The sequence below is a fragment of the Suncus etruscus genome, chromosome 2, assembly GCF_024139225.1.
Source record: "Suncus etruscus isolate mSunEtr1 chromosome 2, mSunEtr1.pri.cur, whole genome shotgun sequence".
NCBI lineage: Eukaryota > Metazoa > Chordata > Mammalia > Eulipotyphla > Soricidae > Suncus > Suncus etruscus.
This window is the reverse complement of record NC_064849.1, coordinates 167,702,949-167,729,408: the sequence shown is the minus strand read 5'-3', so window position 1 is coordinate 167,729,408 and position 26,460 is coordinate 167,702,949. Positions and strand designations below refer to the sequence as shown.

The 26,460-nt window shown below is 35.8% G+C and overlaps 1 protein-coding gene and 1 non-coding gene across 2 annotated transcripts in view; one reads left to right on the top strand and one right to left on the bottom strand.

The window, feature by feature from the left end:
- TMEM232 (transmembrane protein 232) overlaps nucleotides 1-25,303 on the top strand; it is a 189,383-nt gene extending 164,080 nt beyond the window's left edge. Inside the window, 2 exon segments of the mRNA XM_049769101.1 lie at nucleotides 13,283-13,376; nucleotides 25,067-25,303. Of these exon segments, the coding sequence (XP_049625058.1) occupies nucleotides 13,283-13,376; nucleotides 25,067-25,303 (331 nt within the window).
- A 748-nt stretch (nucleotides 25,304-26,051) lies between these two features.
- On the bottom strand, nucleotides 26,052-26,157 carry LOC126002205 (U6 spliceosomal RNA). The gene has a single exon (XR_007492972.1). It is a non-coding gene; the product is annotated as a U6 spliceosomal RNA (small nuclear RNA).
- Nucleotides 26,158-26,460: the final 303 nt, after the last annotated feature.

Sequence of the window (26,460 nt, the reverse complement as noted above, 5' to 3'; positions counted from 1 at the left end):
TCATGGATGTCCTTATAAGGACTGCATTAAATCTGTATAAAGTTTTGGGAAGTATTGACATTTTGAAAATATTAATCCTCACAATTAAGGATACAGGGATGTGTTTCATTTTCCTTGGGCCCATTATTAGTTTATTTTTAGTGTTTTGTAGCTTCCTTTGTGCAGGTCTTTCATGACTTTCAGTAACTCAGTATCTATACCCTTAATTTTCTTTTTTTCCTTTATTTAAACATCTTGATTACATATATGATTGTGATTAGGTTTCAGTCATGTAAAGAACACATATATAAATATAATTGGAAATCTAGTCTTAACACTGAATAGATGACAATGCAGTGTTAGATGCCATAGATAGATGCCATAGGAGAAAGGTTACTATATGAGAGGATCACATGTTCAATCTCTCAAAGGCTGCTAGAATCTGTGCTGAAGGTGCCAAGATTGATGATCACCTTCTTTTTTCTTCTTCTTCTTAAACCATTTTATTGAATTAAAAATAAAGGCTGATAGTACAGTATCTATGATCTGAAAAGATACATATACAGTAGAGAAGAAAAAACAGACATAAAACAGTAAACAGTTTGGGCAGATATTTGGGTAAGAGAAGATAGAGAGGGAAAGTTAACTAACACACAATTTATGAGTCTAAGTAGTTTAGAAGGGAGGTTATTTGCAAAGTCAGGGAAAAAGTAATTGTGTTATTTTGCTGTTTGGAGGCCACTCCTGGATATATTTAGGGTTTATTTCTGGCTTTATGCTGTTATCCACTCCCAGTTGTTCTGGGAGATCACATGGAATGTCAGAGATCCAACCCAGGTCTTCCTTGAGCAAACAAGTGGTCTACTCAATGTCTGTCTTTCTGGATTGAGGAACATGTAAAGGACACATTAAAATTAGTCTTGAAGGTGAGGATTTATTTTGTTATCCCAAAAGCTGATCCAGAGCTGAGTATGTAGAAGAAGCTTCACAGATAATTACTTCAATTATACATGTGCCAAGTTTACCTACAATGTTTAAGTTTGCAACAGCAGAATTAGGATAAAGAGGTATTAAAAACTGTCAGAAAGTTAGTAATTAAATCCATATAATTACAAGGAAGAAAGTGACAAGTAGAAAAAATTGAAACAATCCTTAAAGAGAGAAAGGAAATTCAGAGAAGAAACCTGAAAAGAAAATATTCAGAATACAAGGGATCACTTTTAAGAAATAACAACCATACTAAAAAACATGGGAATGTTAATAACAAAAATAATAATTTAATTTTATAATTTAAGGTTAAAAGGGATTATATTTATGAACTTTTGTAAGTTATTTTTTAGTATGTTTCTTTCTTGATTTGGTAATTTATATATAAGTACACAACAAAATCTATGACAAGTGTAAAAATTCTCATTACATTTCCTTGAGAAAAATGCTTTAAATTTGGTATATTTATGCAGTTCTTCTAAAAGTAGATTGAAATAAGTTGAGAATGCATCATTTGTCGATTGCAAAATATTATCTTTGAACTGTTTAATGGTTTCTGCCTTAAAATCATTGTCTTAAAATAGTGTTGCAACTCTTGATATTTTAATATTTTGGTTTTCCTAGCAAATCATTTTTATTACTACTTTTTATTTTAGTTTAACATAATTTTGTTTTAATAGTCTCTTTTAAAAATATGAGGGCTCAGGACCTGCATCAAGCAGTACTGAAGTATCAGCGGTTCCAGAAACTAAATCTTGGTCTTCTGCGTGAAATCATGAACTCTAGTACTTTGAATCATCTTACTGTTCCTAGGACTGGTGAAATCGTATAGTAGATAAAGTACTTGCTTTGCATTCACCTGATCTGGTTGGATCCCTGGCACATGAACACCACCAGGAGTCATACCTCAGTGCAGAGTGCACTCTGCAGCATAGCTACAAACGACTTTCCTTCTGTAGTCCTTCAGCATCTGCATTTTGGCTATTAGTCTTGTGACAGTTGTGGAATTCTCTTTTGTGAGGTCTTACTTTTGTCTATCTTTTTTCTTGTCTTACTTTTTGATATTATATGCTGTTCTGTATGATTACATGTTTTACTATGTATGTATGTGTGTGTATATATATTTAAAATAAATAATAATTGTTTTAAAACTTGTTTTTTTTTTAATTTTTTATATTTTGAATTATGAGAACAGGGGTGCAAAGAAAGAGGACAAGGTAAAGTTACAGTGGAAGGACAATCACCCATAACATAATTCTCAGAAGTCCCCTTGCTGATATCTTAACTTTGAACTTTCAGCCAAAGAACATTAAGATAAATAAAACAGAATCCATGTACAATTACTTTGTCCCTCAAGTCCCCAGATTGTAACACATTATAATATTTCTAAACAGCACACAAGGCAATCTAAAGCCATAAAACTTAAGTAACTCATTAAACATTAGAGGCATAGTATTTTTTACATTTCCATGTACATACATATTAGCTTAAGTTAACCTCAAATTTTAAGTATTTTTCTTTTAAGGATTAGAATCAAAGGAGCACAGTAAAAACAGTGTTAGAGTGGCAATTGTTGTTTGCATAGGCCCACCAAAATATGAGAGGCATGGAAAGGAATAACCTTGGCCTAAATACAAAGAGATCCTACCCCTGAAGTTTTCTGGCATACGACCAACTCTAGGTTCCAGGCAAGTTATCGTCCAATCCAAGACAGTGTCCGTAGTGCCAACACACTTTTCACACAGTCTCTGTTGTTGGTATCATGTTTCTGTATTAAAGATCCTGGAATTTGCATATCCTACATTGAAGTCATGAAGTTCTCGTTTCACCTCACCATTAAAGGGCAATGCAGGAAGCCCTGTCCTGTAAGCAGGTCGTTGTTGTTAAGTCTTCTCAGTGTTAAGGGAAATCTCTTTTGAGCAGGTCGATGTCTGAGCAGTGGTAGGGTCTTCCGTGGTAGAGGATTGCTTCCAGTGATGTTATAGACAAACCTGGATGTTTCATGGATGGCTTCCCTGGTTCAGGGGTGAATGGAAAATGCCCTTTCTTCTGAGGCCTGTGCCAGGTCATTTTGTCAATGTTCAGGTCCCTTTGCACTACAAGATTTGTGTATTCCAATCTCTATGAGATAGGATCTTATTTGTATGTATAGTATTTTCTCATTTTAATGTGCCCATGCAAAAAAGGAGCAATGCCACATGGCGTTATTGGTGCATATGGGGGACATAAGAACAAGTCCAATAATCCCCATGACATGGTTCAATCATAAGCATTAAACTGGGGGACTCTTTCAACAAAATTCCTTGTTGAACAGTTCATAAAGAGAAGATAAAAAGTGGTTAGAATCGTCATTGTATAAGAGACTATTTAGTAAGATTTATAGTTGTCAGGGAACAGCAAAATATTCTAAAGTCATACGTGTCCATTTTATGTCTTTTGAAACAGTTCAGGGTTGTTACACACAATGCACGGCTTAGGTCTGTGATTAGGATTGTGCAATACTGAAGTTAAAAACAGTAATGTGAGTTAGTGATGTTTGGGTGAGAGAGTTAAGGAGTAAAAATGAGCTTTGAAGGGGTGTGGAAAAGGGCAGAATACAAAATGGACATTCTGGATACGCAAAATTTAACATAAAGATAAGGAATACTCTTAATACAAGCAGTGCGTGCGGGGGCAGTTGCTCCATATGCAGGGTAGTCAGAAATTGCCAGTGACAAACTTAGCGCAACCTAGCAAATGTCAGCACATCCCAAGTTAGGACCAACCATTTCTGGCCGCCTGGGCTGCTACCCCAAAAGGCCTGGAGGCCAGGGGCAGAAGAGGGGAAGGCTGGGTGCCTATGAAGGCTCCCAGCGCACCCAAGTTAGGGAGAAGGCCTTCCACATGGGTCTCCCCCAACCCCATGCTGGCTAGAGCTAGCCTCCAACTCAAGAGAGGATCGAGAGAGAGCCGGAAGCCAGGATCTGCCAGCCCTACACCCTGTGCCCTTCCCTCCCTAGAGCTGAGCAAAGGGCAGGGAAAGGGGACCCCATCCAAGAGGGACCCCTGACACCCACCTTGTCTGGCCACCTGGGCTGCCACCCCAGAAGGCCTGGAGGCCGAGGGCAGAAGAGGGGAAGGCTGAGAGCCTATTAAGGCTCCCAGCGCACCCAAGTTAGGGAGAAGGCCTTCCACATGGGGTCTCCCCCAACCCCATGCTGGCTAGAGCTAGCCTCCAGCTCAAGAGAGGATCGAGAGATTAAAACTTCTATGTACTGTTTTTTAACCATGACACTTTAAGATTTCATGCAATTTTATGCTTCTCACATTTAATTTACCACTGGCTTTTCCATTCTGTGATTTTTAACTTCTAAGTTATAAATAATATAACATTTATCCAGATAAGTATCAAGTAGTTTTAGGTTTCTTCCATCAATTTTTGGACTAATTTTAGTTTTATCTGTTTTTATAGTATGATACATTTTTGTGTTTCGGGTCCAGAGAGATAGCTCAGCGGCGTTTGCCTTGCAAGCAGCCGATCCAGGACCAAAGGTGGTTAGTTTGAATCCCGGTGTCGCATATGGTCCCCCGTGCCTGCCAGGAGCTATTTCTGAGCAGACAGCCAGGAGTAACCCCTGAGCACCGCCGGGTGTGGCCCCCCCCAAAAAAAAACATTTTTGTGTTTCCTTTTAGATATTTATTTGAAGTTTTCTTCAGACATAAAACTATATTTCGTTTGTTTGTTTGTTTGTTTTGGGTCACACCTGGCTGCGCTCAGGGGTTACTCCTGGCTCTATGCTCAGAAGTCACTCCTGACAGGCTCGGGGGGGGGGGGTCATATGGGATGCCGGGATTTGAACCACCCACCTTCTGCATGCAAGGCAAACGCTTTACCTCCATGCTATTTGTCCAGCCCCTAATATTTTATGTTTAATGTATGTGTCTGCTTTCTAGTTTGTATTCCCTTTTCTAATAACCTTTTCTCTATATATGTGCTGGACTTAACTGTCTTTTAAGCTGCTACTTTTAATATTAAGTTACAAAAAGAAAGATGGCTCTTAATTGGTGACTTAGTTCTTGAATACTGTCAGAAATCAACTGTTTTATTGTACCAAGGCAAGGCTTGTATGGTAAGAAACTATAATCTATGACCAACTGTTAGATTGGATTGGGACTTAACAATAGTTCTGTTTTTTAGATGTGAGCATGAAATTTCCCTTGATTGCAGTACCTTGATTTCAACATGAACCAAATATGGTGCCAAATTTCTGATTCAGAGAAAAATGAGATGATAAATATTTGCTATCTTAAGCTCTAAACTTGGATTAATTTGTTATGTAATAACACATAGTAATATAAGTATACCCAATCATTCTCTGCTGAAAACATTTATTCCACAAGACTGAACATCTTATCCAGAGCTTTTCCTTGTTCTTTTAATATTTGTTGTTTAAATAATTGAGGAAAGGGATCATAAAGAATGGTGAAGAGGTAGCAAGGTGTTATTGATAAGGTGCCTGAATGGTACTGCTACTCAGGTTCAGATCTGCATGCTCTGATAGGAGTGGTCTTTGAGTACAGAGCTAGAATAAAGCTCTCAGCACAGCTAAGTGTGGCAAAAAATGAAAGAAATACAGACAAAAAGAATGAAAGATATGAAGACAAAGAAAGGAGAGAGAAAGAAATTAAGAAAAAACAAAAAAGAAGGGAAGAAAGAGAAAGAAAAAAGTAAAAAATGGAAAGAATGAAATAGAAACTAATAAAGACCAAGAGAGAAAGAATGAAAGTGGCATAAAAAAATTGGATAATAATTCAAATTGCTTTTTTCAAACTTGATGGTGACTATAATTACTTATGTGTAGGTACATATGCAAATAAGTACAGATATGTAAATATATAAAACTATGTCCTTGGAATATGATTATGTATGCCTGAAAATCTCTTCATATAAGTGAAGATATTAAAAAATTAAAATCAACTAGCAAATTTGGGATGCCCAGAGTGATAGCACAGCGGTAGGGCATTTTCCTTGCACACATCTGACTCAGAACGGACCTGGGTTAGATTCCCTCATCCATAGGTTCTGCCAAGCCTTCCAGGAGCAATTTCTGAATTCAGAGCAAGAGTATCCCCTGAGCTCCACTGGGTGTGACCAAAAACAAACAGAGAAGAAATAAAATGTTATTATCAATCAGAACAATTTAATGCAGAAAGTTTTAAAAACTATCATACTTATTTTCTCAGAAGTAAATAAAATTTTCTATCCAAATAAAATGTCTATAAAATAGTATAAGAAAAGGGGTTTTTAGGAGCCAAAGAGATTTCACAGTGGGTGGGGCATTTGCCTTGCATGTGACTGACCCGGTTCGACACACAGCAACCCTTATAGTAACCCAAGAGAGCCAGGAGCATTTCTGAGCTCAGTTATATAAGAAAATAGGGACAGTTTGGTAATAATATACAAAGATAGAGAAAATAGAGATGAATATCAGGAGGACCCGATGATAAGAAGCTTGTCATATGGTAAAAAGCTTGCAACAAAGAGGAGAGTGATGTTACAGTAGCGTCAGTAGAGAGGATCTACTATGACAGTGATGGTTGAAACTGATCACTCTAGACAAGACGTGGGTGCTGAAAGGGGATAAAGTGACATGGATGGCACCAGATCATTAACAGTAGTGCAAACCACAGTGTCAAAAAAAGAAAAAGAGAGAGATAAGGAAAGTAAAATACCTGGGGCAGAGGGTGGGTGTGAAATCGAAGTATATAAAAGAAAAAAAAAGGAAGAGAGAAAGAGATAGAATATAGAGAGACAAGAATGTATGCCACAGAGACTGCGAGGAGAGGATATCAGGAAGGCTAAGAGAGGAAATGGGAACATTGGGGCAGGACATGTGCACTGGGAAAGGCTGTTGTACATTGTATGACTGTAACTAAACCATGAACAACAATTTCTGTGGAAAAACAACTGTGTTTTGAACAACTTTGTAACCATGGTGTTTAAATTAAAAAACGTAAGCATTTAAAAAGTCAACTGAAAAAAAAAAAAAAGAACACGTGTAAATTTAACATCTAAACACAACTATTTCATTGTGTCCCTCAATCGGTCTTGATAGATGTATTATTTATTTAAGTTATATACATACATTTTCCTCACTAAATACTACACTAACTTCCACTTATCTGCCCAGATATATTTCTAAAGTTATACTTTTTGTTTGTTTGTTTTTGGGCCACACCCGGTAACGCTCAGTGGCGCTCAGAAGTCACTCCTGGCTTGGGGGGACCATATGGGACGCTGAGGGATCGAACTGCGGTCCTAGGCTAGCGCAGGCAAGGCAGGCACCTTACCTCTAGCGCTACCACGCTGGCCCCTAAAGTTATACTTTTATTTGGGACCATAGAATGGTTTGTTTTTGTTTTATGACACTATCCCCATCAGTGACTGTAGGGATTTAAAGACACATACACTATCTTACAGTTATCACTGTTTTATTATGAGTTTTGACATATTTTATCCTATAATAATATCACATATACATGTATAAATTAAAATAAGTATAAAACCCCCACTCTGAGTTTAAATTTATTTAAGGTATAAATTGAAGTAGAAGATGAATCTATAAAGCTCTCTGTGTGTGGTGAGGGGGGGCATCCTTAGCACAGGACCTAAAATTTTGTGTGTTGGAATGCACTAATAACTGTTTCAGTGACTGTGTACATTGGAAATTTTGTAAGTGAACTGAAAGTAAATTAATGTTAGTACAGTTTTTATTTCCTCAGTTGTATCAGTAAGTTATAGTCAACATAAAAGTGACACCTAAAATTTGAATCAGTTATTGTATTTGAGAACTACTAGATAGTCTGCCTGGAAAGGACCAGGGGGACAGAAAAGTAAAAGCTAATGTCTGACACAGAACCCTGTGACATAGTCATTGGGAATATATGAAATGTCCCTTGACTATATGCAGGAAAAAGTGAGGTCAGTGTTTAAGTTGTAACTATTGGAGGTCTGAGAGTGGAACAAAATTTTAACCCTCATAGAGTGCATGACTTTGTAGAATGTTTTAAAATTTAGAAATTACCCTCTTTCTTTAAATTAAATTAAATTTAAAGCTTTGTGATTTGCAACGTTATTCATAGTTAAATTTTAGACATACAATGTTTCAGCATCAGTCCCATTAACAGTGTCAACCTCCCTCCACCAATGTTCCCAGAATTATCCCATTACTCCCCACTCTGCCTTGCCTGCCATAGTAACAGGCATTTTTTTTCTTTGTTTGTTTTTTTTGGGGGGCCACACCCAGTAATGCTCAGGGGCTACTCCTGGCTATGAGTTCAGAAGTCACTGCTGGCTTGGGGGACCATATAGGATATTAGTCCTGGGTCAGTCACATGCAAGGCAAATGCCCCACAGCTGTGCCATCGCTCCAGCCCCATAATGTATAAAGGGTAAATAGTGAAGTCAGTTAAAGTTATTTTCCTAAGCTAACTTTTAAAAGCATCCAGGGAAATTTATGTGCTGTTAATTAAAAGAAACAACTTTGGTCAACCTTATTGTAAATATTTATTTTTAAAATCTTATTCCATGTGGGAAGTTATAATTTTAATAGCCTAAAATTTGAACTAATTCTTGTTTAAAAATGAAAATTAGGGCCTATTAGTAGGGCATATGGTTGTCATATTCTCTGATTCTCAGACTTGGCACCATATTCACTCTGTCCCCAGTTCTGATGGTCACTATGCACTGCTGAGTCCAAGCAGCAGTGTTTCACAATACCTAAGAACCAAAGTTTCATGCCACAGGTGCTGATTCAGAATACTGAGGAGGATAACCCTAAATTCTTTGAGTTCTACTGAGATGGGCCCAATAACAAAAAATTAAAAAATGATGTCAAAAACACTCATAAAAATTTTACTAAAGCAAATTATTCTTCCTAAAATTGGACTTAAATTAGTGAGATAAAAATCTTACAAGTCATTTATATTTTAACCTTGTAATTTAAATATATATGTGTCTGAGTTTATAATAAAAAGTGTTTCTAAGGATTTGAAAACTTTAAATTTCCAAAATGGCACATGCTTCCTTAGAATGCATAATTAAAATGATTTGGGAAAAGCATTACAGAAATAGCAGCTCTACTTAATATCTAATAACAATAAGCTTAATATATAATCAACTTTAAATATACTGCAATATAATAAAGAAAAACCTCAAGTTAATTAGAAGCAAAAACTTAACTGAAGGTCTAATAACATTAAATTTAGTATAATATCAGATTAAACATGTTGCAATTTAAAAAGTAGCATCATGCAACTTATAATAAAAATATAAAATTAATATTCAAATATATAAAAGCATACTGATATAATCATCAAATACCAAAGGAGAACTGCAAAAATTAGAAGGAAAAAAATAGAGTAGCTCTAAATTAGCATTAAAAAATGACAAGAGCAATAGCACAGTGGGTTAGAACGTTTGCCTTGCACCTGGTCCACCTGGGTTCAGGCCCAGGTATCACATATGGTTGTCCGAGCCTGCCAAAATTAATCCCTAGGAGCCACCGCATGTGGCCCAAAAACCTAAATTAACTCATTAAAAAGTGATAAATTTTAATAGTACATCCTTTCCTATATTCTTTTAATATAAAACAATAGTTATACAATAGAACATAATGTGACATAAAATCAATTAAAAAATGATCTAGGAGCCAGAGAGGTGGCAAAAATGGTAAGGCAGTTGCCTTACACTCAGCTAACCTAGGACGGAACTCTGTTCGATCCCCAGCGTCCCATATGGTCCCCCAAGCCAGGAGTGATTTCTGAGCACATAGTCAGGAGTAGTCCTGAGCGTCACCAGATGTGGCCCAAACACACACACACACACACACACACACACACACACACACACACACACACACACACAATGTCTAGGTACAATCTATCTACAAGGAACTTGTCAGATATATATTTCCACCTGAACTAAAAGCAATGGGTTGACAAAATATGTTCTATTCATTTAGAAAACTGAATTTTAAATTAAAAATTTGTAATGAAGGGCCGGGAAGGTGGCGCTAGAGGTAAGGTACCTGCCTTGCAAGCGCTAGTGTAGGATGGACAGCGGTTCGATTCCCCAGCATCCCATATGGTCCCCCCAAGCCAGGGGCGATTTCTGAGTGCATAGCCAGGAGTAACTCCTGAGCGTCAAACGGGTGTGGCCCAAAAACCAAAAACAAAAAAAATCTGTAATGAAACCAGAGATTATTATATAATGATAGAGGGATCAGTTCAACAAGAAGATACAATACTAAAATACTTAAAAAATGTACTCAAATAAAAGCACCAAAATATATTAATATGATTAATATATTATATTATATTAACTAATATGATTAATATATTAAGCCACGAAAGAATAAAGACACTAGTACAATAGTAGACTTCGATACTGTGCCTTAAACATTGAATAGATCATTCATTAGAGAAATACAAATATTGAACTTGAATTATAGTTGAACTTAATGAGTTACATTTAAACCCAATGGGCCTGTAAGTCATTTAAATATATATATATATATATATATATATATATATATATATATATAGAGAGAGAGAGAGAGAGAGAGAGAGAGATAACATTATACTATCATCATAAAAAGGCATGATTTTCTTAAGTACAAATTATTGTTTTATTTTATTTTGGTTTGGAGGCCACACCCTGCAGCGCTCAGGGATTACTTTTGGCTCTGCGCCTCCTGGTAGGCTTGGGAAATCATATGGGATGCCAAGGATCAAACCCTAGACTGCCGCATGCATGTTTTTTGTTTGTTTGTTTTAGGACTAAACCCTGTGACACTCAGGGGTTACTCCAGGCTCTACGCTAAGAAATCATTCCTGGCATGGTCAGTGGACTATAAAGGATGCCAGGGTTCAAACCCAGGTCAGACACAGGCAAGCAAAATCCCTTCCTGCTGTGCTATCTCTCCAGCCACATTTTCTTTTTGTGTGTGCAAAGCAGTTCTAAGAGAAACTTTTGTAGTAATAACTAATATAGTAAGAGAAAAAATTAAATTGATTACATAATTAACACTTGTTTTTTAAAAAGAATAAAGTATACCTTAAATTAAGCTGAAGGAAGGAAAAAAGTCAGAATTGGAATAACAAGTAGAAAACATTAGAAAAGATAAATAACAAAGTACTTGCTATCTCAAAACATAGACCAAGTGTTTGCTGTACTCTAAGAATAAAATCTCAAATAAATAAGAATATAAATATAATATGAATATAAAATATTATGGCATATTCAACAGATATACAAAATATCACAAGAGATTACTGTAATCTTACATGGATGAGAACTTTCTGTACACTAATAGTAAATAATATAAAAGAAAAGAATTCAGTTTATATTAGCAATGTGAACCATAAAATTTGATGATATTTTAATGAAATTTTTACAAATATGCACATGTATCTACTATAAAGGCAAATATTGAAAACAATACTGAGAAAAACAAAACTGAACATATCACAATTCAAATTATATTACAAAAGTTATAGTAGTTGATGATATCTGCATAAAAACAGACATAAACAAATAGAACAAGATCAAGAATTCATAATAAAATCATGCTTAATATTTAACAAGGGATTCAAAGCTATATAATGCGGAAAATAAGGTCAAGATAATTAGGAATTAAATTTATTAAAGTCATTTAGGAGAAACATAAATGTGGCAAGAAACTAGAGGAAAGGAATTTGCAATTGTAGATTTTCTAAAGCAAATGCTCAAAAAAATTAAAAAATAAAGTAAATTATCTAAGTAAAAGGGGATCAGGCAGCTATAGTCAGGAGAAAGACTAAAATTAGTCTAGCTGTGAGGAAATATTGTTGACTAGTTATGTGGAACTTACACTCAATGACAATACTCTTGTGACCTTAGATGAAAATTATATAAGATGCAGAAAACAGACCTAGACTGAGAAAGAAAATTCATGTAAAGACAAAGGATAGGTGGGGCTAAAAAGACAAAACAGAGGGTAGGAAGCTTGTTTTGTATGCAAACAACCTGGATTTGATCCTTCTAATCCCACATGGTCCTCTAAGTCTGCCTGGAGTGAACCCTGAATACAAAACCTTAGTAAGCCCTGATTGCTGATAAATGTGATTCAAAACATTAAAAAAAGAAAAAAAGAAAAAAGTAAAAAGAAAAAAATGACTATTTTATTACTCTGTTAAACATTAAAGTCTTGAAAATGCAAATTTTTATTTGGAAATTTTTCAGAGGCTGTTTCTGTTCTTAGGATCTTGCTTACTCCTTTTTCTTTAAAACCATTTTTAGGGGCCAGAGTGGTGACAGAAGAGGTAGGGCATCTGCCCTGCATGCGCTAACCTAGGATGGACAACGGCTCAATCCCCCAGGGTCCTATATGGTCCCCTCAAGCCAGGAGTGGTTTCTGAGCACATAGCCAGGAGTAATCCCTGAGCATCACCTAGTGTGTCCTAAAAACCAAACCAAACAAAAAATAAAACCATTTTTATTCAGAATCATACTGTACCAAATTTTTGTTCTTTTATATATTTCTGGACTAACAATAGTTTCTTTACTACAGCTTTAGAATCATTTGCATAGTTCAACAATAAACCTCCCCCAATTAAGTGTTGGAAGTAAAAACTAGAGCTAATCTGTCTACTACCATTAAACATTAGTAGTACAAAGAACATTTAAAAAGTATTGAAATGAACTTACATCTTCAAACAAATTATTATACTTAAATTTTCAGTAGAATTTTCATGACTGTGGGGTTAAAATACAATATGCCTAAGAGTTCTTGGACATAGTCTTCAAGTCCTTTCCATTGCTGTTGTCACACTGTTACTAATCCAGTGTGTATATACATAACCAAGTAGATAATTGACATGGGCGTTGGGACACAGCTGGTGCTGTACAGGAGTTATCCCCAGTTCTTTACTCAGGAATTGCTCCTGGGGGACTTCATGGCACACAGGTGATGCCAAGAAAAAGGCCCAGGTTATCTGTGTGTATGGAAAATGCCTTTCCTGCTATGCTATCAGTCTGCCCCCAATTGCCTATTTTTAAGAATTCTCATTACATCATCACATATGTTATATCCACCCTAAAAGGCTTGTATAGCCAACTATGGCTTAAAGAAATAAAAAAATATGGAGAGTAAAAGTGTGCAGTAGTCTACACAGAGCATTTTATGTTAACAATGTAGATTCAAAGTTCTTAATAATATATTGTTACATGTTGTCTATATAAAACTGAGAAGAAATATAAACATCTTATTTGTGCAATTCTTATGTTCTTTTAAAGGGATCGTTCTTCTCTATTAGAATTGCCTTTGTGTCCATATCCAGAATTCTTCACAAAAGCAGATAAAGAGTTGACAAGAATCATTGACAATCACGTAAGGTTGACTTTCTTAACTGGGAAGAAAAAAATCTTTGCTCTTTAGAAATATTTTTAATTGTGAAAGTATAGTCTGTGGCTGAAACACAGAAAGATGATTGGAGTAACAATGACTCTGCTAGTGAGTGTGGTGTTGGAACATTGAATGCTTGGTATGGTTAGCAATATTATATTGCTGTAGAACTCTATTTAAACATTGGAAACTTCAAATTTCTCTGATCTCTATGCAGCTCAGGGCCCTCACTAAATTGCACAACTGTTGCCTCTATCTTTTGTAAAATAACAGCTTTACGTCCTGTTTCCTGAGTTAATGTCAATTTTTATAAGAATCCAATAGTGAACATGAACACTGATTTTTCTTAGTTTTAATAATGGAACAAAAACTTTCCACTTATATTTGATGACATTTTTTCTTTTGCCTCAGACCCCACCCCACCTGACACACATTTAGCCCTACATTTTTTAAATAATAATAAACCTATTATTTTACTCTTGAAATATCAGAAACACTTCAGAAACACTGGTTCTTGGTACAAGGTGAATGGTAGCAATAAAATCATTCACTTAAGATATTTTCGTCCACTGAGTTATAATTAATCAGCAGTTAATTATCAAATCATTCAATCACCAATGATTTTTAGGAGTAAGAATACTTTTAGAGAAATCTTTTTTTCTATTAATACTGTGTGAATCTAATAGCATGAAGTACTTGTATTGATTTTATCACAAGGCGATTCACAAAAACACATTTAACAGTACATTTACTAGCACCATAATTGACTTTTCTTCTATATTAGTGTTCTTTTAATAACAAGGGGTTATTTTGTTTACTAATACCATTGATAACTATTTATATCAGAGCTAATATTTAAACCAATGTAGTAATAGCTATATTGGAGTTTTGTGTGCAAAGTTATATGGGATCCCAAGGAAAATGTACTATTATTATTTTAATCACTTGCAAAAATTTTGCTAAACTGTATACTTTATACAGAGTACATTGCAAAAATTTTTAATGACATGAATTGCAGCACTGGAATGTTACTATTATTTTCTTTTTTTGTTTTTGGGCCACAGCCGGCGGTGCTCAGGGGTTACTCCTGGCTGTCTGCTCAGAAATAGCTCCTGGCAGGCACGGGTGACTATATGGGACACCGGGATTCAAACTAACCACCTTTGGTCCTGGATTGGCTGCTTGCAAGGCAAACACCACTGTGCTATCTTTCCGGGCCCTATTATTTTCAATTAAATGATTTAAAAGCTAAAAGTTAGAGAAAATTGCCATGTGTATATATGTAGTATAGTTTTTTTGTGACTTTCTTTGTTCTTCATTTACTAAACTTTCTTTGTTCTTCATTTACTAAACAATTTCTAATAAAATTGTGGTTTATATCTACCCCAGTGAGTCATCCAGCCCACAGACAGAGGAAATAACTGATTTCTGCTGAGTCTCTGAAGCACAGCAGACATGTTGGGCCTTTTCTCTGCTTGCTTTGGCCTGGGGCTTGATCATCTTCGGCATTCTTCCCTAAGGACTTGTCTCCTTTGGAGATGAGTCATCCTGCCCACAATGAATCGAGTTGAACAGAACACTAATAAGATTCAAGAAAATATGAAGATAGAAATCAGAAAACTCCAAACTGAAATAACAGGCTTAAAAACTCATAGGTGAATTGAAAACCTCAATGATATCTTCTCCAACAGGGTAACAGCAGCTGAAGATAGAATCAGTGACTGCAAGATGAGATGCATAACAACTCCATACAGAAGAGGTTGAAAAAAAAAGCCATAAAGCAAATGATCAGGCAATGGAAAAATTACTCAAAGAATGTGAACAGATGAAAATATGGTGTCCCTGTGCCTGCCAGGAGCTATTTCTGAGCAGACCAGATGACACAAGCTTGACCCAGGAAGAAAAACTCCCGATTCAACAATCAAGGACATCATTACAGGAAACTACTAAAGCCAAATACTGCACACATGAAGAGTACCAGCTAAGATAGACCCAAGGAAAAGCACCCCAAGACATTCTAGTTACAATGACAAATCCCACAGATCGGGATAGAATACTGAAAGCAGCAAGATGAAAACAAAAAATTACATTCAAGGGAGCATCCTTAAGATTTACAGCCGATCTGTCACAAGAAACAGTCAAGGCTAGAGGCAATGGTGGGACATAGTGAAAAAAGTCAATGCAATCAGGTTTGAAGAAAGTATGCATAGCTTCACAAATAACCAACAGCTCAGAAATTTTTCAGACTCAAACCCAGCCTTAAAAGAAAAACTGAAAGGTCTACTTTAAGAAAAGACTGACAGACACACCAAACTACTACACAAATATGGCACTAAATCCCATGACCGTTATCTCTCTCAATGTCAATGGACTTAATGCATTAATTAAGAGACACAGAGTAATTAAATGGATCAAAAGACAGAATCTAACCTTCTGTTGCCTACAAGAAACACACCTGAGTAGTCAGATCAAACATAGACTCAAAATTAAAGGCTGGAGGAAAATCATCCAAACAAAAAACACCCTTAAAAAAGCTCAAATGGGGCCTGGAGAGATAGAACAGTGGCGTTTGCCTTGCGAACAGCCGATCCAGGACCAAAGGTGGTTGGTTCAAATCCCGTGTCCCATATGCCTGCCAGGAGCTATTTCTGAGCAGACAGCCAGGAGTAACCCCTGAGCACCGCTGGGTGTGGCCCAAAAACTAAAAAAAAAAAAAAAAAACTCAAGTGGCCATACTAATACCAGATGACACAAGCTTGACACTTAGAAAAGTTTAAGGGACATAGATGGATATTTTGTACTAATCAAGGGATATGTACAACAGGAAGAAATCACACTCCTAAACATATATGTACCCAATGAGGAACCAGCAAGGTATTTAACGCAATTATTGACAAACTCCATAAAAGAAATGCTGCAGACTACCTTCGCTGATCATAAGGCATTAGACGTGAACTACAAATGGACACCGAAGAAAAACTTTAACATGTGGAAATTAAACAGCTTACTACTGAACAACCAGTGGGTCAGAGATAAAATCAGAGAGAAAATCAAAACATTGATGGAAACAAATGACAATAAATACACAAATAATCAAAATTTATGGGACACAGCAAAAGTGGTACTGAGAGGAAAATTTATGGCTTTGCAAGCACACATCAGGAAGAAAGAAAGGACCTACATGAATAGCTTAATGACACAGCTTATAAAATTAGAAAATGATCAACAAATGGAGCCAAAGGAAATAACAATGCTTAGAGCAGAAATCAATGAAACTGATTTCCAGAAAACAATCCGAAAGATCAAAGAAAGCAAAAGTTGGTTCCTTGAAAAAATTAATAAGATTGGTAAACCATTGACAAAACTCACAAATAAATAGAGGAAGAGAAACTTGATAAAAATGGATTAGAAATGAAAAGGGGGAAGATCACTACAGACTCTACAGAGATTCAAAAGGTAGTTGGAGACTACTTTGAGAAACACTATGCCATGAAAATTGAGAACCTGGCAGAAATAGATAAATTCTTGGACTCATAACATTCCACGGTTAAATAAGGATGAGATAGCATATCTAAACAGCCCAATCACTATTGAGGAAATTAAAATGGTGATCAAATGTTTTTCCAAAAACTAAAGCCCAGGCCCAGATGGGTTCACTAATGAATTCTTTCAAACATTTCAAGAGGAACTTCTTCCAATTCTTTTAAGGCTCTTTCAAAAAAATTGAAAAAACAGGAACACTTCCACATAGTTTCTATGAAGCTAACATAACCTTGATAGCAAAACCAGATAGAGATGCTACCAAAAAGAAAATGACAGATGAACACAGATGAAAAGATCCTCAACAAAATTCTGGCATTGGCAAATAGGATCCAATGCACCATCAAGAAGGTCATTCACCACATCCAAGTAGATTTCCCCCCAGGAATGCAAGGATGGCTTAACATCCATAAATCAATTAACATAATACACTGTATCAAGAAAAAGAAAAGCAAAAAGAATATGATCATTTCAAGAGATACAGAGATAGAATTCGATAAGTTCCAACACCCATTCTTGATAAAAACCCTCATCAAGATGGGAATGATAAAGAGGAAATGTACATTTAAAAAAAATCCCATTTACATTAGTGTCCCACAACTCAAATATCTTAGGGTCAACTTAACTAAAGAGGTGAAGGTCCTATAGAAAGAAAACTACAAAAGCCTGCTTCAAGAAATAAGAGAGGACACAAGGAAATGAATACACATACCATCCTCAAGGATTAGTGAGATAATTATCATTAAAATGGCAATACTCCTCAAAGCATTGTACAGATTTAATGCAATCTAAAGTTACCCAAAGAAGTGTATCAAACACTTCTGAAATTCATTTGGAACAATAAACACCCATGAATAGCAAAAACAATCCTTGGGAAAAGAATTATGAGAGGCATTACTTCCCCAATTTTAAACTTTATTACAAAGGAACAGTTATCAAAGCAGCATGGTATTAGAATAAAGACAAGATCCTCAGGTTAGTGGAATAGACTTGAATATTCAGTGAATATTCCCCAGATATACAATAAACTAATATTTGATAAAGGGGCAAGAAATCCAAAATGGAGAAAAGAAAGCCTCTTTAAGAAGTGGCATTGGCACAACTGGTTAGCCACTTGCAAAAAAGCAAATTCAGACACTAATCTAACACCTTACACAAAGATAAAATCAAGTTGGATTAAAGACCTTTATATCAGGCATAAAACCATAAGGTATATATAACAATACATAGGTAAATCACTATATGACATTGAATCTAAAGGCATCTTCAAAGAGGAAACAGCACTCTCTGAACAAGTGGAACCACAGATAAACATATAGGACTATATTAAACTGAGAAGCTTCTGCAATTCAAAAGAAACAGTGCCTAAGATACAAAAGCCACCCACAGAATGGGAGAAACTGTTCACCCAATACCCATCAGGCATGGGCTAATATAAAAAATATAGCAGGTACTGACAGAACTTAACAAAAATAATATACATCTAGCCCTATCAAAAAATGGGGAGTAGAAATGAACAGATACTTCCTTAAAGAAGAAATACAAATGGCCAAAAGACACATAAAAAAGTGCTCCACATCACTAATCCTAAGGAAGATGCAAATCAAAACTACAATGAGGTACCATCTCACACAACAGATACTGGCTAATCACAAAGAAAAAGAACAATAAGTGTTGATGGAAATGTGGAAAGTAACTCTTATTCTCTGCTGGTGGGAATGCTGTCTAGTCTAGCCTTTATGGAAAACAATATGGAGATTCCTCAAAAAACTGGAAATTGAGCTCTCATATTATCCAGCCATTCCACTCTTAAGGATATACACTAGGAACACAATAATGTAGCACTAAAAATCTCTTTCTAACACCTATATTCATTGTAGCACTATTTACAATAGCCAGACTCTAGAACAACCAAGATGCCCCACAACAGATGAATGGCTAAAGAAACTGGCACATATACACAATGGGATACTATGCAGCAATCAGGAGAGATGAATTCATGAAATTTTTCTATATGTGAATGTATATAGACTCTATTATGTTTAGTGAAATATGTCAGAAGGAGAGAGTTAAACACAAAATAGTCTCACTCATCTATGTATTTTAAGAAAAATTAAAGATGTTACTATTATAAGTTCCAGGCACAATAGAGTTGAGGTCTGCAAGGGCCAGAAGGACCACCTCAAAATTTGAAGCTCCCCACAAAGAGTGAATACTGCTAGGGAATAACTACACTAACAACTAGCATGACAATGTTAAAGAATGAGAGAAGTTGAATGCCTGTTTTGAATATAGGTGGGGTGGGGAGAAGGAGGGTATTGGTGGTGGGAATGTTGCACTGGTGAAGGGAGGTATTCTATTTATGACTGAAACCCAACTACAAAATGCTTGTTATCATAATGCTTAAATCTGAAAGATTCATAAGAAAAATATCCTCCCCAAACTAGTTCAAATAAGAGATATTATCTTTAATTATGTAATGTATGAAATAGCTTCTAAAAACTTCATCTTTGGGGCCAGAGAGATAGCACAACGGTAGGGCATTTTCGTTGTGTGCTGTTGACCAAGGATGAACCTGGGTTTGATTCCAGGCATCCCACACGGTCTCCAGAGGCCGCCAGGAGTGATTTCTGAGTGTAGAGCCAGCAGTAACTACTAAGTGGGACCATGTGTGCCCCTCCCTCAAAAATAATAAGAAAAAATAAATAAAAACATCATCTTTCACTTTTTTAAAGGTATAAGCATTACATATGCAATGAATATCATGAATTTGTTAATTATAGAGCTACAGAATTTTAAACAAATCCCTTATAAAATTATTAACACTCCAAATTGCTTGATATGTAGTAAGATTAGCATAAGTAAATACATTCACTGTAATACGGATTTGGGAAACTCATGCAAGATTTTTTAAATATATGGTGGTTTTCATTGTTTTGTTTTATTTTGTTTTGTTTTTGAGCCACACCCAGTGACGCTCAGGGGTTACTCCTGGCTATGTGTTCAGAAATCGCTCCTGGCTTGGGGGACCTTATGGGAAGCCAGGAGATCAAACCACGGTCTGTCCTGGGCTAGCTGCAAGCAAGGCAAACACCCTAGTGCTGTGCTATCGCTCTGGCTCCTTTTAAATATATGTTTTTAAAAGTGTAGGTGCATATATCATTTCCTTTTAGAACTTATATTTTTAGTTTCTCATTATTATTCTCTACTCTGTTCTCTTAATTAAATTAGCTCATTCAATGCACACAGCATGTAAATGATTTTTCAATAAGAATAAAGGTAATCCTGCTAATGATTTTAAAGTTATTTATATGCGTAAAACAAGATCTTTGAGCTACAAATTTACTCTTCTTTTAAATTCTTCAGTTGCTCAGGTTTTGTTTTCTATTTCTCAGTCTTAATTGCAGCTTAGAAGGTAGTATAGTATCTGTAGTATTGATAAGAAGCAAAAACCAGGCACAGGTTTAATTGCTCTCTAAGTCAATTAAATTTTATTGAGTGGTTGTCATATCAGGTAACAAAGCAGATAAACCAATTATAGCAAGATATTAAGGAAACTTTTACTGCTGTTAAAGCACAAAATAAAAATTGAATCTGTGAATGAATTGATTGGTAAATAGTGCAAGTTACCATTGTAACATTACCAATCTCTTTTTCACCAATTCCAAACATTTCCTGATCTCCACTTTCTAGGTGATTATCATGACACATAAAAAAGACAAAGTTTTTATTTATTTATTTATTTATTTATTTATTTATTTATTTATTTATTTATTTATTTATTTATTTTGGTATGGGGATAACTCCCAGAGGTATTTAGTACTTCTTTATGGTTCTTTCTTTGCTCAGGGATCACTCACTCTTGGTGGGTGTTGGATACTGGAGATTGAACTTTTGAACTTTTGTTTGTTTGTTTGTTTGTTTTTGGGTCACACCCTGCAGTGCTCAGGGGTTCCTCCCAGCTCTACGCTCAGAAACCACTCCTGGCAGGCTTGGGGGATCAAACGGGAAGCTGGGGATTGAACCTTATCTGTTCTGGGTCATCCATGTGCAAGGCAAACACCCTAACGCTGTGCTACCACTCTGGACTCTGGCCCTACTTTGAACTCTTTTTATCAAGATATATTAGTTCTTTGTTTTTGGAAATAATGTCATGATAATACTAACCACTAATTTAAGCTCTGATATGAAATTGTTAGCTTTTTTAAGTAATCATATTATTTAGTTTGAAAATAAGAAAACATATTTTAAAGATGGATAACAATAAACTTATAAATTTTAGCTTGCGCCTGAACATTCTGGAATTTGACTCAATTCTGGGCATTTCATTAAAAAACGTTTTGGAAATAAAATAGATGAGCAAAAACTGTATAAAGAAATATTCTTATAACTTTCACATATCTTATTTCTTAAAAATTAACTGGAATGTTTTCCATGTCCCCTATAGTGTCCTGGGCATATGCAAACAATTGCCACTCTACACCTTCTTTGTTGTGCTCCTTTGATTCACCCTTAATGAAATAATGTATTATGATAAACTGTGTCAACAATACTATAGCCTTTAATGTTAAAGGAGTCACATAAATTTTGTGGTTTAGACTATTTGTGTACTACTAGGAAATATTATAATGCACTACAATCTGGGGACTTGAGGAAAAAAGTAAATGTGCATGTGTTTTGTTTTAAAATTTAACTGAGATATAAAAAAGTATGATTTTATTATACATGTGTTTAATAATTACTGTAAATATGACAATTAAAAATTATTGAAGCTAACTGATATGTTGTGAGACTGAGCTATAGTTTTTATTAGTACTGATTTATCCTATTCGATATATGGCAACTATAGTTTTCTGCATGGTTTATAATGATTTATAAGTTAACAGACTGGAGTATGATCTGACCACCCGCTGGCTATCTGCAATGAATGGACTGATACCTTTAAAAGACCAGTGCAGGTCAAGGAGAGAGTGCAAGTCGTAGGAATAACTTCATTGATTTCTGCTCTCAGCTTTGTTATTTCCTTATGTTTCCCTATTTTTTGGTTTCTTTTGTTGAGTACTTTCTAATTCTATGAGCTGCATCATTAAGCTATCCAGGTATGCCCCTTCTTCTTTCCTGATGCGTGCTTGCAAAACTATAAATTTTCCTCTCAGTACTGCTTTTGCTGTGCCCCATAGGTTCTGATAGTTTGTGTCTCCATTGTCATTTGTTTCTAGGAAGGTTTTGATTTCCTCTGATTTCATCTAGGACCCACTGGTTATTTAGTATTAGGCTGTTTAACTTCCAGGTATTAAAGTGTTTCTCCTGTGTCCCTTTGTGGTTCACATATAATTGCAGGGCCTTGTGGCCAGTGAAGGTAGCCTGCAAAATTTCTCTCCTCTTGATATTATAGAGGTATGTTTTATGTGTTAGCATGTAGTCTATCCTGGAGAATGTCCCATGTACATTAGAGAAGAATGTGTATCCGGGCTTCTGGGGGTGGAATATCCTGTACATATATACTAGGCCTCTTTCTTCCATTTCTCTTTTCAGGTCTAGTATATTCTTGTTGGGTTTCAGTCTGGTTGACCTGTCAAGTGTTGGCAATGCCGTGTTGAGTTCTCCCACAATTATTGTGTTGTTATTGATATTATTTTTTAGATTTGTCAACAATTTTATTAAATATTTTGCTGGCCCCTCATTCAGTGCATATATGTTTAGTAGAGTGATTTCTTCCTGCTGTATGTATCCCTTGATTAATACAAAATGTCCATCTTTGTTTCTTACAACTTTCCTAAGTTTAAAGTTTGCATTATCTGATATTAGTATGGCCACTCCAGCTTTTATATGGGTGTTGTTTGCTTGGATGATTTTCCTCCTGCCTTTTATTTTGAGTCTATGTTTGTTCTGACTATTCAGGTGCATTTCTTGTAGGCAGCAGAAGGTTGGATTGAGTTTTTTTGATCCATTTAGCCACTCTGTGTCTCTTAACTGGTGCATTTAGTCTATAGACATTGAGAGAAAGAATTGTCCTGGGAGTTAATGCCATCTTTATATCAAAGTTTAGTGTGTCTGTTGGTCAGTCTTAAAGTAGGCCATTCAGTTTTTCTTTTAAGAATGGTTTTGAATCTGTAAAGTTTCCGAGCTGTTGTTTGTCTGTGAAACCATGTATTGTTCCTTCAAACCTGAAAGTGAGTTTTTCTGGGTGCAGTATTCTAGGTGAAGCATTTATTTCATTGAGTTTTGTCACTATGATCCACCACTGCCTTCTGGCCTTGAGTGTTTCCGGTGACAAGTCTGCAGTAAATCTCAAGGATGTTCCCTTGAATGTAATTTCTCTTTTCAATCTTGCTGCTTTCAGAATTCTGTGTCTATCTGTGGGATTTGTCATTGTGACTAGGATGTGTCTGGGGTGTTTCTTTCTGGGGTCTCTTTTAGTTGGTAGTCTTTGGGCATGCAGGATTTGATCGCATGTATTCATTAGCTCTGGTAGTTTCTCTTTAATGATGTTCTTGACCATTGATTCTTCCTGGATATTTTATTGCTGGGTCTCTGGGACTCCAATGATTCTTAAGTTGTTTCTGTTGAGCTTATCATAGGCTTCTATTTCCATCTGTTCCCATTCTTTGAGTAATTTTTCCATTGTTTGATTGTTTGCTTTAAGGCTTTTTCCCAATTTCTTCTGCTGTATGGAAGTGTTATTCATCTCATCTTCCAGTGTACTAATTCTATTCTCAGCTTCTGTTAACTTGTGGGAAAGCTCAACCATGTTTTTCTTTAATTCATCTACTGAGTTTTTCAGACCTGATATTTGATCTGAAATTTCAGTTTGGAGTTTTCTGATTTCTATCTTCATATTCTCTTATTTGTGTTCTCTTCTATACTTTCTTTGAGTTCTTTGAACATCTTCCATATTGTGATTTTAAACTCCTTATCTGAGAGACTGACTAGTTGGTTGGTCATGTTCAAGTCATCAGAGTTGCCATCGTCATTCTCTATGTCTGGCGCTGGCCTGCATTGTTTCCCCATTGTCACACTTGTATTGTGGGTTTTTCTATGTGTTGTGGTTGTATTCATGGGCTATATGATGTGCACGGCCGGGAATTGAAGCGGAGCGGCCATACACCTCTGGCTCCACCCTTTCTGGGCTTGTAAACTCACCTCCAGGGAAGACTCCAGGGAAGGCGAGCTATCCGCAGATGGGCCACACACAGGATGAAATCAGGCCAAAAATGGAGCACAGCACAGAAGACAGACAGATAGGGGTGCTGGCATCTGAGTTCCAGTGGAGTTCAGCACCTTCTCCTTTCTGGGATTGTAAACTCACCTCCAGGGAAGGCTCCAGGGAAGGCAAGCCGTCCACAGATGGGCCACACAAAGGATGAAATCAGGCCTAAGAGATGGAGCACAGTACAGAAGACAGGCAGATAGGGGTGCTGGCATCTGAGTTCCAGCAGAGTTCAGTGGCTTCCCCTTTCTGGGCTTGTAAAGTCAGCCATTTTTTATTCACTCACTTGCTCGCTGGGTAGCTTCAGAATGCAGTTTTTGAGGGATTCGCTTCCCAGGGCTCTGAGGAGAGCTTCAAGGATTCAGAAAAGACAGAGAATATAGGACAGGATTCTCTTTAGGTCCTCAGTTTCCTCAGAAGAGGCACAGCAGGGCAGAGACTCTGCAGGTGAAGCAATCAGCACTTCACCTGGCAGTCCCCACAGTCAGCCATTTCTTACTCACTCACTGGGTAGCTTCAGAATGCAGTTTTTTGGGGGTTCCCTTCCCAGGGCTCTGAGGAGAGCTTGAAGGATTCAGGAAAGACAGAGGAGCACGGGACAGGATTTGTTTAGGTCCTCAGTTTCCTCAGAAGAAGCACAACAGGGCTGAGACTCTGCAGGTGAAGCAATCAACACTTCACCCAGCAGTCCCCAGTCAGCCATTTCTTACTCACTCCAGGATACTTTTTGTTACTAAAATATATTGAGAAAAATCTATGTTTTGAGTGATAATTAATCTTGCCTATTAATAGTTTCTGCATTTTTATAGTACTATAATCAATATATTCTGGGAGAATATCTGTGAAAAATTAACTAAATATTAACCTGCATTTTGAAAATTGAAATTGATTTATATGTGTAATTATATTTTATTTCTTATAACAGTGGCAAGAAGAACAAAAACTTCAAGAGATAGAAGATGCAATACATGATGCCCAGGAACAGCATGATAAAGAATTAAGGGAACAAGAACACTTCAGAGAAATTATGAAGAGAAGAGAAGAGAAACTTCACAAAAAAACCAAACCCTATGAACTTCCTCCTAAGATTGATGCAATTTCATTAGAAAATAAAATACTACCTTCAGGTCTGCAAGTAATTCACGACCTAAAAGAGACCTAAAAGAAAGGTGCATATTAGGAAAAATTTTCTAAAAAACAGGAAGTTTTATACCAAAAAGAGTTGTTAACCTCTTACAGGCTGCATTCTTGTCAATTATTTTTAACAGTTCTTAATAATATTTAAGTAAGTAATTTTACCAAATATTTCAAGAATATGCTCAGAACTTTCCCTAACTCTTATCTAATAATTACACACCATTGATGATATTGAGTGAACTGTTAAATTAAAATTAGTTGCAAATTATTAATGAGCTTCATGTAGCAATTCTTGAACAGTAATCGATCCTCCAGTAACACAGTTGCAAAAAATAAGGCAACTACTTAAATTTGTTTTTCATGTTTAATTCATGTCAAATAAAATCCTATATCAGAAGTTTGTATTTTACCATTAATGTATCTAATAAATACAAATGCTCTAGTCATTTGAGTTATTTGATTTCTTAATGAATTTTCAGAGGATATTTCTGTATAGAGGTGGATCTACTTTGTAAGCAAGTCCATGGGCATAGATTTGGATAGTTCTGCAGTGAAGTAGCACATATTAGAAAGACATTAAAATATATTGTCTTTTTAAAAGTCGTTTATGAAAGAATCATTTATAAATAATGCTTTTTTCATCTGATGCTATCAATAAGTGAGAAAGTAATATGGCATGGTTTTCTGTGATGCCTTTTTTTAAGATTGTAGATTTATTTATTATTGCCCATATCCATTAAAATGACTTTCGATGAATCAAAATTTCATTTTCATAAAAATATGGATTCTTCACGAATTTGCATGTCTTCCTTGCACGGGGCCATGCTAATCTTCTCTGTATCATTCCAATTTTAGTATATGTGCTGCCGAAGCGAGCACTCTGTGATACCTTTCTATCTATTCTGAAAACAATATAGATAATAACCATACCTCACGCAGGATATTTAGTGATATTTAGGATATAGGTACTTTATCAGGAATGTCAATTTTAATAACTACTAATGAGCCCTATAAAATATTATTTTTTGAATATATTTCTATTGATCAAATAAATATACTATAATTATTGTGAAAATAAAAATTAATTAACATGGTACTTCTAAACAATATTTGTGCTACCCAGGTATATGTCACAATATTCTGCCAAATGCATCAATTAATGTAGTAGAGTCTTTTAATATA